Source organism: Megalops cyprinoides, chromosome 12 (genome assembly GCF_013368585.1).
Source record: "Megalops cyprinoides isolate fMegCyp1 chromosome 12, fMegCyp1.pri, whole genome shotgun sequence".
NCBI lineage: Eukaryota > Metazoa > Chordata > Actinopteri > Elopiformes > Megalopidae > Megalops > Megalops cyprinoides.
The window spans coordinates 36,548,365-36,560,421 of NC_050594.1; the positions used below are offsets into that span (position 1 = coordinate 36,548,365).

The window sequence follows — 12,057 nt, forward strand, 5'->3', positions numbered from 1 at the left end:
TAACGTTGAGAACACAGACCTCACAAAAGCTGTGATGTGTCATGAGCATTTAACTTAATTTAAATTGATAAATGCCATCCTCAGGGTTGCCAGATGTACGATAATTATCGTATTTGTACAATAAATTTTCCCACTGTACGATAATGTCAAAAGTCCCATAATGTACGATAATTTTGTGACACTTAGTATTAGTAGTTGTAGTCTATCTCATTTTAGTTAATTTCCCGACACGATCAGGATACTAAAATATAAAAAATATGGATCCTACGTCTGTGTTTACGCATCTCTTCTCACGTGATGTCTTTCCAGCCAATCATGCTTGTTGTGATGATGAACGTGACTCATGAGCACGGCTGTCATTAACCATTTATCAAATCCTCTTTACAAAACAGAAATTTTAGGTATTTTATATTGAATGCAGTAACTTACGGACCAGTACTATATTTACCCAGTGGAATGCAGTTATCGTTATAATATTACAAGTTAAATGAGCTGTCAAAAAGTCGTTCGTCTCAATGTTTTCTGAAATTACATATTTATGCCTGTGTTCTCTTAGTTATGACTCGCGTACAATAATTTTCCTCAAAATACGATCATTTTAAGCCTCTGGTACGATACTTTAACATTTCCCATCTGGCAACGCTGGCCGTCTTTGTTAATTAAACAATCTCATGCAGTAGCTTTCGCAATAGCACACAAATTTCAGACATTCAGCGCTGTTTCGCGGGCATAATCATTTTCTCTGTTTACGCAATTGGTGTCAATTATTCTGTGAATTATCTGTTTTATTGTTAATCAAGGATGATAAAGGGGAACAGGTTGAAAGTAATGACAGATTTAAAGGTAATGTTTGGGTTTCCCCTGTTTCCAGCTCACCAGCCGCCACTGCTTAGCATTAACGTTAGACTTGTCGAGAGAACAGGTGAGCGTCACGTAGTTCCCCCTGGGTAATGCAGTTTATATAGGATCATTATGAATCGCCCAGAATCTCATATGGAGAGGGCAGAAAAGAGTACCGGCAGCTTGTGAGAAGTGCCAGTACGCAAAAAAAAAAAGTCACGATACGTCAAAGAGTAAAATGTAGTACCGTCCCACTTCGAGCACTTTTCCTTGTGATGAAACCTAGAGCAGCTAGCAGCCCTACTAGGCCACGCATAGGCTGTCCCACTCCACACTGTTAATGTATTAGTGCAACTGATTGTGTCTGTTGTTGAAATCACCGGAACCCCTCCAAAGACAGACATTGCTGAAGATGAAGGTGTTGCAGGCAGACTGGTTCAGGTCCCCCAAAGAATCCACTCTCCGTCCAATGTGTATTCTCCTTTATGCCTGCAAACTGGGGGGTGGGAGGAGGGAGTGGGGGGTAGCAGTGCATTCAGCCCCAACCCCCACCCACCCACTTTTTGTCTGTCTCTCTGTCTGTGTAGCTGACCAGTGGTGAGGGTGTGGCATCACACATTAATGACCACGTCCTCCTCGTCTTCCCTGGCATCTTCCCTCAGGTTCCATCCACTCCCAATTTGCTCGCTGTCCTCCTCAGCTCCCCGGGGGTCCATGATGTAGCGGTAGTCCCCACCGATGGCCATGGCAGCCCCCGAGGAGACCATAAGCCAGTCCTTCTCATCCTCCTCCATGCCCATGCATTGCCATGGCACTGCCCAACCCTGCTCCTCTGGGCTCAGCGGGCCCACGCCCAGCCCGGACCCTGCCTCACTGCCCTCCGCCTCCAGATTCACATACAGCAGTGGCTCCTTACTAGGCCCTGGGGACAGCCCCGTCCACACCCCTTCCAATTGGTCTATCAGCTGCTGGAAGCTGGGGCGACACTTGGGCACAGGGCTCCAGCAGCTGTGCATGATCTCATAGCTGTGGGAGATACCAAGAGTAGAGAGTGGGACTGAGAACGATGGTCCATCTCTATGATGCACATGAGGAAAACACTGGACCTGAGTTGCTAACTGACATTACTCTTCAGGCAATCTTTCATTTCACTCTCTGCTGACTCAAAAACATTTTCATTGTAACCCCACTTCATGTGTTTGTGTAGAGGAATTCAATGTTGCAGGTGCACAGGGAAAAACACAATGTCAGGTCTTGCTTCCAACCCATTGAAAATGGCTTTGAATAAGATTATTACAAATACCATTTTTACATACCAAATTGTCATGTGTAATCATGGTATTTGGGTGTCACAGCTGTTGAGACTGGCATTTACATGGTTACCTTTGTTGTTTTGTTCCAAAGCTCATGAGCGTACACATCAGCTTTGAAATTCTGACCCAAAGCAGACTAAGAAAGAAGAGCTGAGTTTTAGATGTAAACACCTACGAATGAACGAGACACTTTTATTTCAATTTTTAATCAAAGATTGTTTTTACAGGTTTTATATAGACCTATAGATTTGTAGAGTCTGAACCTAGTAAAAATGTAGGTCTCCACATCAAAACAAATAGTTTTCTTCTGCGTTTGAGGACAAATGAGAACCTGTTGAGCAAATTTAGATTGTATAAAGATCAGTGAGTTGTTATAACTTACCTCACACACATACACTACATTGCCTTTTGGTTCCTTTTTTCTTTCCATCCCACCTAGAGTGAGTGGTCTCACTTCTCTTTTGCACAGGTTAAAGCTGACCTCACCTGGGTAGGAGGAGATTGGAGTTCCTGTTTGTGCTGGACACTGGCACTAGCCACTCTTTGTGGACCGAAATGTTGGTATTGTTCAGAGAACCAAAGCATTGACTGGTATAGTTTTTGTTGGGAATACATCCTCAGTTTTGTCTGGGTGTGTTTTGCCATATCTTCAGGAACTTCATACATCTGTATTTGCTCTTTCTTTTCAGCATGGGGATTTTCTTTTTTTTTGTTGGTGTTGGGACAGAGCAGGCCCAGCTTCCCAGATGAGTCTCTGGTTAACCTGTTGTGTCACTTGGGGATTGTGAGCCATCTACCTCAGTGGAGTGACTTTTATTTTGTTTTGCTTTTCATTGATTTCCTTTATGAATTCATCACACAGACACATCCACCGCCCGCATCTTTAGACTTCTATCTAGCATAGGTAAGGCCAGGTTAGGTGGCCAGGCTGGGTATAGGCCATAACAAATGAGGGCTTGTCTGGGATATGTGTCCAGGTTTGCTGTTTTTTAATTATAATTAATGTTGCATCCAACTGCTCATTTCTGTGGGCATTTTAGCTGGTGATCTAGTTAGCTAATACCGTGTAACACCAGCAATTTGAGCGAGTTTGTCACCTTCAGCAGGAGAAGACTGAAGACAGCATATCCCACCAACATTTAGGTTTCAAAAGAAAGGAGGTTTTTTCAGGGGGTTGTGGATAGTAAATAAATAAGTAAGTAAATAATTGTATGTAGTGTGTGGATTGTGTGTGTAGATTGTGTTTCGTAGACGATCTGGCAACTTGGGTAATGTCAGACAAACATACAAAACTTATGGATCCGTGTATGACGATTATTCATAATAAAGTTTGCCATGCAATGTGCTTTATTTTATAAAAACCTGTGCATGTCTTTTGACCACAACTTTTGAATCATTGCAATGAAAAGCAAATACCTTATTTTGTGTTTATTTTTCATACAAAGTGGGTTGTAATGTCAGCCCTATGTTGGAGACAATGCAGAAATTTGCTGTGATTTCAAAACCAGATTACTCGACAACGCTTTGAGAAACAACTAGTATCATCGGAAAGGGTAAGTTCTGCTGTTTATTTTGATATGCGGTACATTGTGAAGCAATAGGGACTTCGTGACTTATTCAACCGAGAAGCAGGAGTGTGAAAATGGGTGAAGAAATTAGTAAAGATATTACTTTGCAGAAGTTTGATCTGTCTTCATAACGTGATTACTTCGGTATGTACAAATATGTGACCAGCATCATTACAAAGCTCCGGTTCCACTCTTTCTTGTGATATGTGTTCCATATCTATGCAATGACGAGTACATGAGTAATGGGTGTGGAGATGGACGTAGAGCTGTATGCAGATTGTAACTATGATTAAATCTGATGTAAATTCAAAATTATTTTTCTTGCCAACACTTCGTCGCATAGACAAGCAACTAGCATCATTAGCGATGAATACTTCGCAAGCAATTCAACCGAGAAGAAGGGATGTGAATTTGGATGCAGGCTGCATCTGTCGGGCTTTAAGGGTTAAAAGACATTTTTAGTGACAACTACAAGCGACAAATAATTTTTTAAAGATTTTTCCAGAGACCCCCCAAAATTTTGCTGTTGAGGCTTTCAGGGGGTCTCAAGTGTCAATCAAGGGTCCCATATTTCACACCCTGTATCCCACCTTCAGCAGGAGAAGACAGTGTCATTGCAGACTCATTATCTAGGTCCTGAGCTTGTGGTACCTGGGTAGGATTAATTTTATGACGGATCTTTTTTGTCATATCCCCTTAATTGTATGTCACCATTACAGGTGCATGAACTATACAGTGTGCTTGTTTGGGTGGAAAAAAGAAAAAAAAACTTTTTTTGAGGGCTGCAGATGTGTTAGGATCAGGTCACAACACATCACACACGCACATACTTTTTGTGTACACATGCTGCTGATGCAGCTACAGGCAGTCTCCCTTCCAGGTAAGTTTATAAAGATGAACTGCCGAAGAGAAGTAGAGAGTGGCAGTGAATCTGAGCTGGACAGAGGTTTTTGGTGACTACTGTTTTGCTGCAGGAATGGGAGTAGGAGCATGCAAATAGCTCTTTTGGTGGTGAGACCAGCTGCCAGCACCTGTTGTTTTGAGTATACTCTGTGTTTCACAGTAGATATTGTTCGTTTAGGCCTACAACAACCTTAGCGTTGGGTACTTTTGTTCTATGCTGATCCTTTTTCATTGGGACTCACTAACCTGCATTTTGGAGCCACCCCCCACTCAACAGTTCCCTGAACCCAAGCCGGGCTATCACCTTTTTGCCATCACTTTAGGTAAATTCTTTGCTGTGGTGTGCTGGGGAAGCAGGATCAAAGCTGGGGAGACCAACAGACTTAACAAGCTGGTGAGGAAGGCCAGCTCTGTTGTTGGACTAAAACTGGACAGTCTGGAGGCAGTGGTGGAGAGGAGGATGAGGGATAAAATTAGGACCATCCTGGGCAACCCCTCCCATCCCCTCTATAATGAACTGTGGCAGATGGGGAGCACCTTCAGCCACAGGCTCATCTTCCTCAAGTGCAAGACGGAATGATTCAGGCGCTCCTTTGTGCCGACAGCCATCAGGTATACAACAGCGCCTGAGACCCCCAGCCAATGCCTTTTTCCCTAGTTGTAAATATCTGAACCTGATTGGTCATTTGTTTACTGCTCTGTGTCATGCCATTTTGCACTGCATGTACATTTGGTCACTGTAAATACCTGAACCTGTTTTTATCATTTATTTATTTATTGCTGACTATCATATCTTTTTGCACTACATGTACAGTTGTTTGCTCATTTGTTGTTTTTTATTGTTTACTACTATATTACACATTATAGTATATTATATTTATTGTATTGTATTTTTACTGATACTTCTTCGCCTGTCTTTCTAATGCTGTTAACACCCAAATCCCCACTTGGGGATCAATAAGGTGTTATCTTATCTTATCTTAAATACATATTAAACTAAATCTCCACCTCTGTGGCCTCGCTGAGGATGGAGGCCAGGGGACAGCTGGCCCGTGAGGGGATCTCAAGAGTCAGGTGAGTTAGTAAATTCACCCTTGGCTGCCTTAGTTTAGGAGGTTTGTCTCGTGCCACTTTTGTGTGTGTGTGTATATCGGCATGAAATGTACCACATCACTCTGGGTGGTTTGGGAGGTCTGCCTCATGCCACTTTTTGGTTTGTTCATTTGTTTGTTTGTTCATTGGGCCACACAGTAGTTGGTCCACAAGGAGCAGGGCTCATAGCTTAAAGGTTGCTGGTTTGATTCCCCCCTCAGGCACTGCTACTGTACCTTTGGGCAAGGTACTTAACCTAGAATTGGCTCAATAAATATTCAGCTGTATAAATGCATAGCATGTAAAAACTGTAACCCACATAAGTCGCTCTGGATAAGATCATCTGCTAAATGACAATAATGTAATAATGTAACTCTCACAACACACAATTAGGTTCAGCTAGGTATTCTCTTTATAGCCATTTTTCAGCATTTTTTTCTAGAGTAAGGGGTAGCTGGTGGTAATAGAGCACAGATCATGACTTCCACGGACATGAAATTAGAGTTTGGGGCTAGGCATGCAGAGGAGGCATGCAGTACTCACATATCATCCCTGCAGTCCAGCGGCTGTTTCAGGCGCTCCCCCTTGATGAGGTACTCATAGATCTCAGAGTTCTCCACTCCAGGGTAGGGGGTCTGCCCACGTGTCATGATCTCCCATATGGTCACCCCAAATGCCCACTGCAAGAGGAGGAGCAGGCTAGAGTGAATGTGGCCCTGTCTCTCAACAGACTTCAATGTGAGTTTGAAGGTGAAATCGCCTTCACTCTGGTTGGTGTGTACGTATTTCAGATGCACTGTGTTGCTCTGGTTGGAGTGTTTTGTGTGTGTACTGTGTGCACGTGTGTGTGTGTGTGTGTGTGTGTGTGTGTGTGGGGTGGCATGAGACGTACCACGTCACTCTGGGTGGTGTAGACATTGTCAGCCAGGCTCTCCAGGGCAATCCACTTGACAGGTAGCTTGGAGACGGAGCCCTGGCGGTAGTAATCCCCACTGTAGATCTTCTTTGATAAGCCAAAGTCTGCCACACACACTGTCATATTCTCATTTAGCCTGGGGACACCAGCCAGAGGGGACATGCTCACAACAGATGCGCATGGAACCATACTGTACAGAACGTCCACCAAATCAAGGGGACAATTCAGCTTGTACACAGAAAATGTAATGCTGACCCATTTTCAGAGGCAATGGTCAGCACAAAGGCTATTTTTACTGGACCATTACACACACCCACACACACGCACACACCCATACATACTTGTGCACACAAACGTGTACACACATACACATACACGCACACATGCACGCACACACACACTCATACATGCATGCAAACGTGTGAGTATACAGACTCACATGCAGTTACGTGCTGCCAGGTCTCGGTGGATGATGTTCCTGCTGCTCAAATACTCCATCCCTCTGGCGATGTCTAACATGAACTGAACCAAAATCTGCAGGGACAGCACCTGTTCGGGAAGCAGCCAGTTTTTTCATTCATAACATCATTTATGGTGGTTGGAAGTTAGTAAAAAACAATGACTCCAGAATCTCCAGAAATATACCCTACATGACCAGTCTATGGGTATTACTAGGATTCTGCTGAATGTGGCCTCATGAGGAATATCTGCGATATGCAATAACTTTGTTCAATATTGTGGTGACGATATGACTTGCAACAAATAAACAAATATTGAATACATACACATATTGAAGTGTGCATATTAGCTATACAGTTCCTATGTCTTTCTGCTTTCATAGGTACACTGCTAACATAGACCCCAAACATTGAACAACCTATGCCCACTGAATAAAGAAATGAAATAAATTATTTCAAACATACTTTTATTGAACAAATTGCACATGAATACCCAACAAATTAAACAGAACATTAATTTAAGAAATTAAAGTTTAATTTCCCCTGCTCCCTTTAAAATATTTTCTTCTAAACCAGAGGTGCCCAAATTCTTCCCTATGAAGGGTCAAAAATTAATCTGGATGGAGGGCCGCAGGCCAAAAATAAATGTTGATGCCATGTGAAATTACATTACATTAAAATGTATTATATTTTATAGAAAATTAACATTCTAAATCTAAAATAAAATTTCAAAATAATACAAACACTACTCTTTAATCTGTTTAACAGTAATTTTATTAATTTGCAGAGATGATTGTCAAAAACATAAAACATCCCTATGCTTCTTTTTGGAAGCATAAACATATTTAAAAGGAAAGACATCTTTCTGGCAGAAAGTGCATGCAACCCAAGGTGCTTTAGAAAATTAAGTTGAAAACAGCTCTATTGTCCACCTTTGTAATCAAGAGTGGAAATTTGACTTCAACTTGAAGAACTGACAAGAATATAAAGTTAATCTTCATAGTGACAACACTGAATAACAAATCAATATTGGATATTAAGTTTACATTGAGCAACGTTTAAGTTACACATCATCACAAAATGCCCCCATATGGTAGCTAATGAGCCATAATATCAAAACGTACAAACAAAAATTAGCTTCTCATTCACAGGGTCACTAGGAACGATTTGGTAATTTCGTTTTAGAGTAACGTTGGCTAACTAACAACACCAACAACAGATTATTGGTCGGAAATACAACAGAATCCGCTAACCCGGGCTGCCAGGTTTGGCATAATTATTTTGCCTAATTGGTAGTGATTTCGCACTGACTTGTGTGACTGAAATGTCAATAGTTTGGTTTCCTTACTGAGATCGCTTCAACTTAACAAAATAAAATAGCCATCAATTTCAACACTCGTTCCTGTGCAGAAACAGCCATGGTTTGTTTCCACGGTTAGCAGTTTTTTGTAAGTAAACACTTGGCAGAGTGGTGTTTTAGTGCTTTTTCCAAAGCAAACCTTGTTGGGAATCGGTTTTGATAGCGTGTAACACGATTTCAGCTTTTTATGTGACGTCACTTGCAATCAGACTGACAACCCTGTCGAAAAGGCCGACTGCAGTTTATCACAAAGACACGCTTCTTTAGTGCATTTTATTTCCTATTCAACCAGTGATCGCTACACCCCTGCCCCTTTCCACTCATTGGTGGAACATCAGTTTTAAGGGGCGTCATCTTACTGGAATAACGTGGCGGCGGGAGCGCATAGCTCATGGCGGGCCAAAACAAACATGGCCTGCGAGCCCCAAATTGGGTGGTCCTGTGACAGGTCAAATGTTTGCATGCTGAGTGTGAATGCATGGCGTGTATAAATAAAATTGTTTTTCTTGTGTTTCAGGCAGTCTTTTGCGATGTGTTTATTGCGTGTGTTCATATTGCAATGACAATGAAAATAAGATTTATCGGTCAGCACTAGTGCAGGCCTAGTGTCAGTGTGCAGGTGTGTGTGAGAGTGGTCAGGTGTGTGTCAGTGTGCAGGTGTGTGTGAGAGTGGTCAGGTGTGTGTGCCAGTGCATGGGTATATGCGTCAGTGTGCAGTTTTGTGTGAGTGTGCAGTTGTGTGTGAGAATGTGCAGGTGAATGTCTGTGAGAGCGCGTACAGGTGTGTGTGCACACGTGCAGTGGGATAAGAGCTAGAGGTTGACACTCACAAAGGGCTCCTCTCCCAGTCGTGACATCAGCAGAAAGGTGTGCAGATCCCCGTGCTTCATGAAGGGCAGAATCACCATGGGAACAGGCAGGCGCTGCTGGGGCCGGCGATGCAAGCTCACCCCTAGAGGGAGACAGAGAGCCAGTCACATCACACCCCAGACTGCCCTGCTTTACAGCTGCTGTGCCCCTCTCCCATCAGCCCCTCCTGCTCATGCACAGTGCCACTATGTCCCTATCCCTCCTGCTTCTCCTCTAGCTGTCCACTCACCAATGAGCTGAATGACATTGGGGTGGTGGAAGTCCTTCATGTAGGCTGCCTCCTTCAGACACTGCTCAATATCACCTGAGGTGTTGATATCAGCTGAGAAGAAAGTTCCACACTTAAGTTTAAACAGCTGTTATCTGGAAAAAGGTGTTTCACTGTAGTTACATGGCAGTTGGACGGTGAGGCAGGGCGACTGGATGGTGGTTGGATGGTGGCTGGATGTTGGGATGGTTGAATGGTGGTTGTCTGGTGGGCTGGGTTGATTGGATGGTGGTCAGGGGGATAAGAAGGGGGCTGTATGGGGGGTGGGATGGTTAGAATGGGGAGGGGGTGCTAATGAATGCTGCAATGAAATACAGACTCACTTTTGAGGACCTTCACTGCCACCTTCTGCACAGAGTTGTCCTCCATCTTCAGGAACGCCTCCCGCACAGAACCAAATTCACCTGGACAAACAGAGAGACACTTAGCAAGACTAGCAGTGTAAAGCACTCCTGGGGCACATCTGAGCATGGTATACAGCTTGAATTGCATCAGCACCATGTTCAGATGTTTAAATGGGCAATGTGGGGGAAAAAAGGTGAGCTGAGTAAGTTATCCAGTAGAGTATCTGTTTTGACTCAATATTTTGTTAATATTGTGAATATTAAGCATTAAAGCTTAAACAAGTGGCTGAGGTGCTGACCTTTGCCCAGCATGTGTCCCAGAGTCAGCAGCTTCTCTGAGATCAGGACATCCTGCAGCTTTGTCCTCAACTCATCACTGATGCCCAGGCTGTCCACTAGAGAGAGACAGAGATGAAACTCATTACTCAGTTCCACTCAGCCTTGCTGCAATGGTCATGCCACCCTTATTTTCAGGGTTGGGGAGTAACAGAATACATGTAATGGCGTTACTTATTTACAATACAAAATATGAGTAACTGTATTCCGTTACAGTTACCATTTAAATTGATGGTAATCAAATTAGTTACGTTTTTAAAATATTTAGATTACTGAAGGGATTACATTGGATTTTTATCATTTAATTTCTTTTTTTTTCATTTAATGTTTATTCAGTTGGAAAATCTATTCAATGATAGGCAACTCCAGGGTGTATTTTTCATATGCCCCTCACAAAAAAAGAAGAAGAAGAAAGCACGCAGCCTGCCTGACTCACAAGACAGTAGAATGGAGAGTAAGACAGAAAACAACCAGTGCAACGCATTTATGTTATGGAAATACCGGGACTATACTTACAAATTTCAAGGTCGCAACATAACAGTATAATGCAAGCTGTGTTTGCCAGCAACCAAACTGCTATCTGCTTCAAAAGAGTCGACCTCTAACCTGACGAAGCATCTTGAAGTAAGTCCTCTTTTTCATTATTTAAGCTAATATTTGATCGCTAGCTAGCTATCTTACATAGTTTGGCTGCACTGGATTAGTTATTCAGCTAGCTAGTAGGCTAGTAAATATAGTATTAAAGCTAACTAGCTAACGAGTAGATACAGTGACAAAACAAGTCAAATTTCACATTCAAAACTGCGATTACTCCAACACTTTTACACTACGCATATTATACATTAAATTGCAAAGTTATTCCTTTCTCACTCACAATGTATTTAGGGTGGATCATGCCTTTTCTAACTCATGTTTCCTGTACAGTTCTTGAATTAACATTAACATTACAATTCTCAAGAAACTGCGATGAAGTGCCCATAGACTTAACATGGGGGTGCCAAAATGTTAGCCACAACAATGCTAAGCGAACATTCTAAAAATAACCATTCAGAACCTTAGTCGGATGAATTATACTGGTGCACGTTTTTATAAAACTTTCATAAAATGCTTTGAATGTTTTTTTTTTCATGTGAAATGTTATCATAATTAAAAAATAAAGACTGTATTTTATGTATTGCAGTAAAAAAAATCACTCAAGTTTAGCTATTAAGATTTTGACATCACTTGGACATAGTTTGTGAGAATCACCCAACCAGTATGCCACATTCACACTTTTACTTACATACTTTTAAAAATTAAAAACACAGTCTTCAGAAAGTAATCCAAAGTATTTAGATTACATTACTTACCTTGAGTAATCTAACAGAATACGTTACAAATTACATTTTAGGGCAAGAATTCTGTAATCTGTAGTGGAATACATATTAAAAGTAACCCTCCCAACCCTGCTTATTTTGGGTGCCTGACCACCCAATGCACCACACTCACAAGTGGATGCTGGGAGATCTGGGCCCTGTCTGTTGAAGGACCTGGCTGCTGTGAAGGAGACCATTGTTTCAGCCCCTGATGGCTCAAATGCAGACCTATAAAAACAACGGTGACCCAGATTCACAGTTTGCAGTAATAACAACACTATTTTTACATCTCCTGTATAAGCAAGCAACACCTCAGCAAAACATTCTAAGGAGAGAGCTGGCGGTTCATGGTACAATTTGGACGATATCTGGTGATTTCTTCAGTTATATTCACTGCTGACTTTTATTTGGTCACTAATGAACATATCTGCTAT

The 12,057-nt window shown here is 42.1% G+C and overlaps 1 protein-coding gene across 2 annotated transcripts in view; it reads right to left on the minus strand.

Annotated features, from left to right (window-relative positions):
• Nucleotides 1-863: 863 nt before the first annotated feature.
• The window catches only part of tyro3 (TYRO3 protein tyrosine kinase), a 36,135-nt gene continuing 24,941 nt past the window's right edge, over nt 864-12,057 (minus strand). For both annotated transcript variants that reach the window (XM_036542978.1, XM_036542977.1), the window contains exons 11-19: nt 11,757-11,851; nt 10,232-10,327; nt 9,912-9,992; nt 9,550-9,642; nt 9,281-9,402; nt 7,072-7,181; nt 6,609-6,768; nt 6,260-6,396; nt 864-1,866 (exon numbers count right to left, since the gene is read on the minus strand). In XM_036542978.1, the coding sequence (XP_036398871.1) occupies nt 1,452-1,866; nt 6,260-6,396; nt 6,609-6,768; nt 7,072-7,181; nt 9,281-9,402; nt 9,550-9,642; nt 9,912-9,992; nt 10,232-10,327; nt 11,757-11,851 (1,309 nt within the window). In that variant the 3' untranslated portion in view covers nt 864-1,451. The remainder of the gene's footprint in view (nt 1,867-6,259; nt 6,397-6,608; nt 6,769-7,071; nt 7,182-9,280; nt 9,403-9,549; nt 9,643-9,911; nt 9,993-10,231; nt 10,328-11,756; nt 11,852-12,057) is intronic.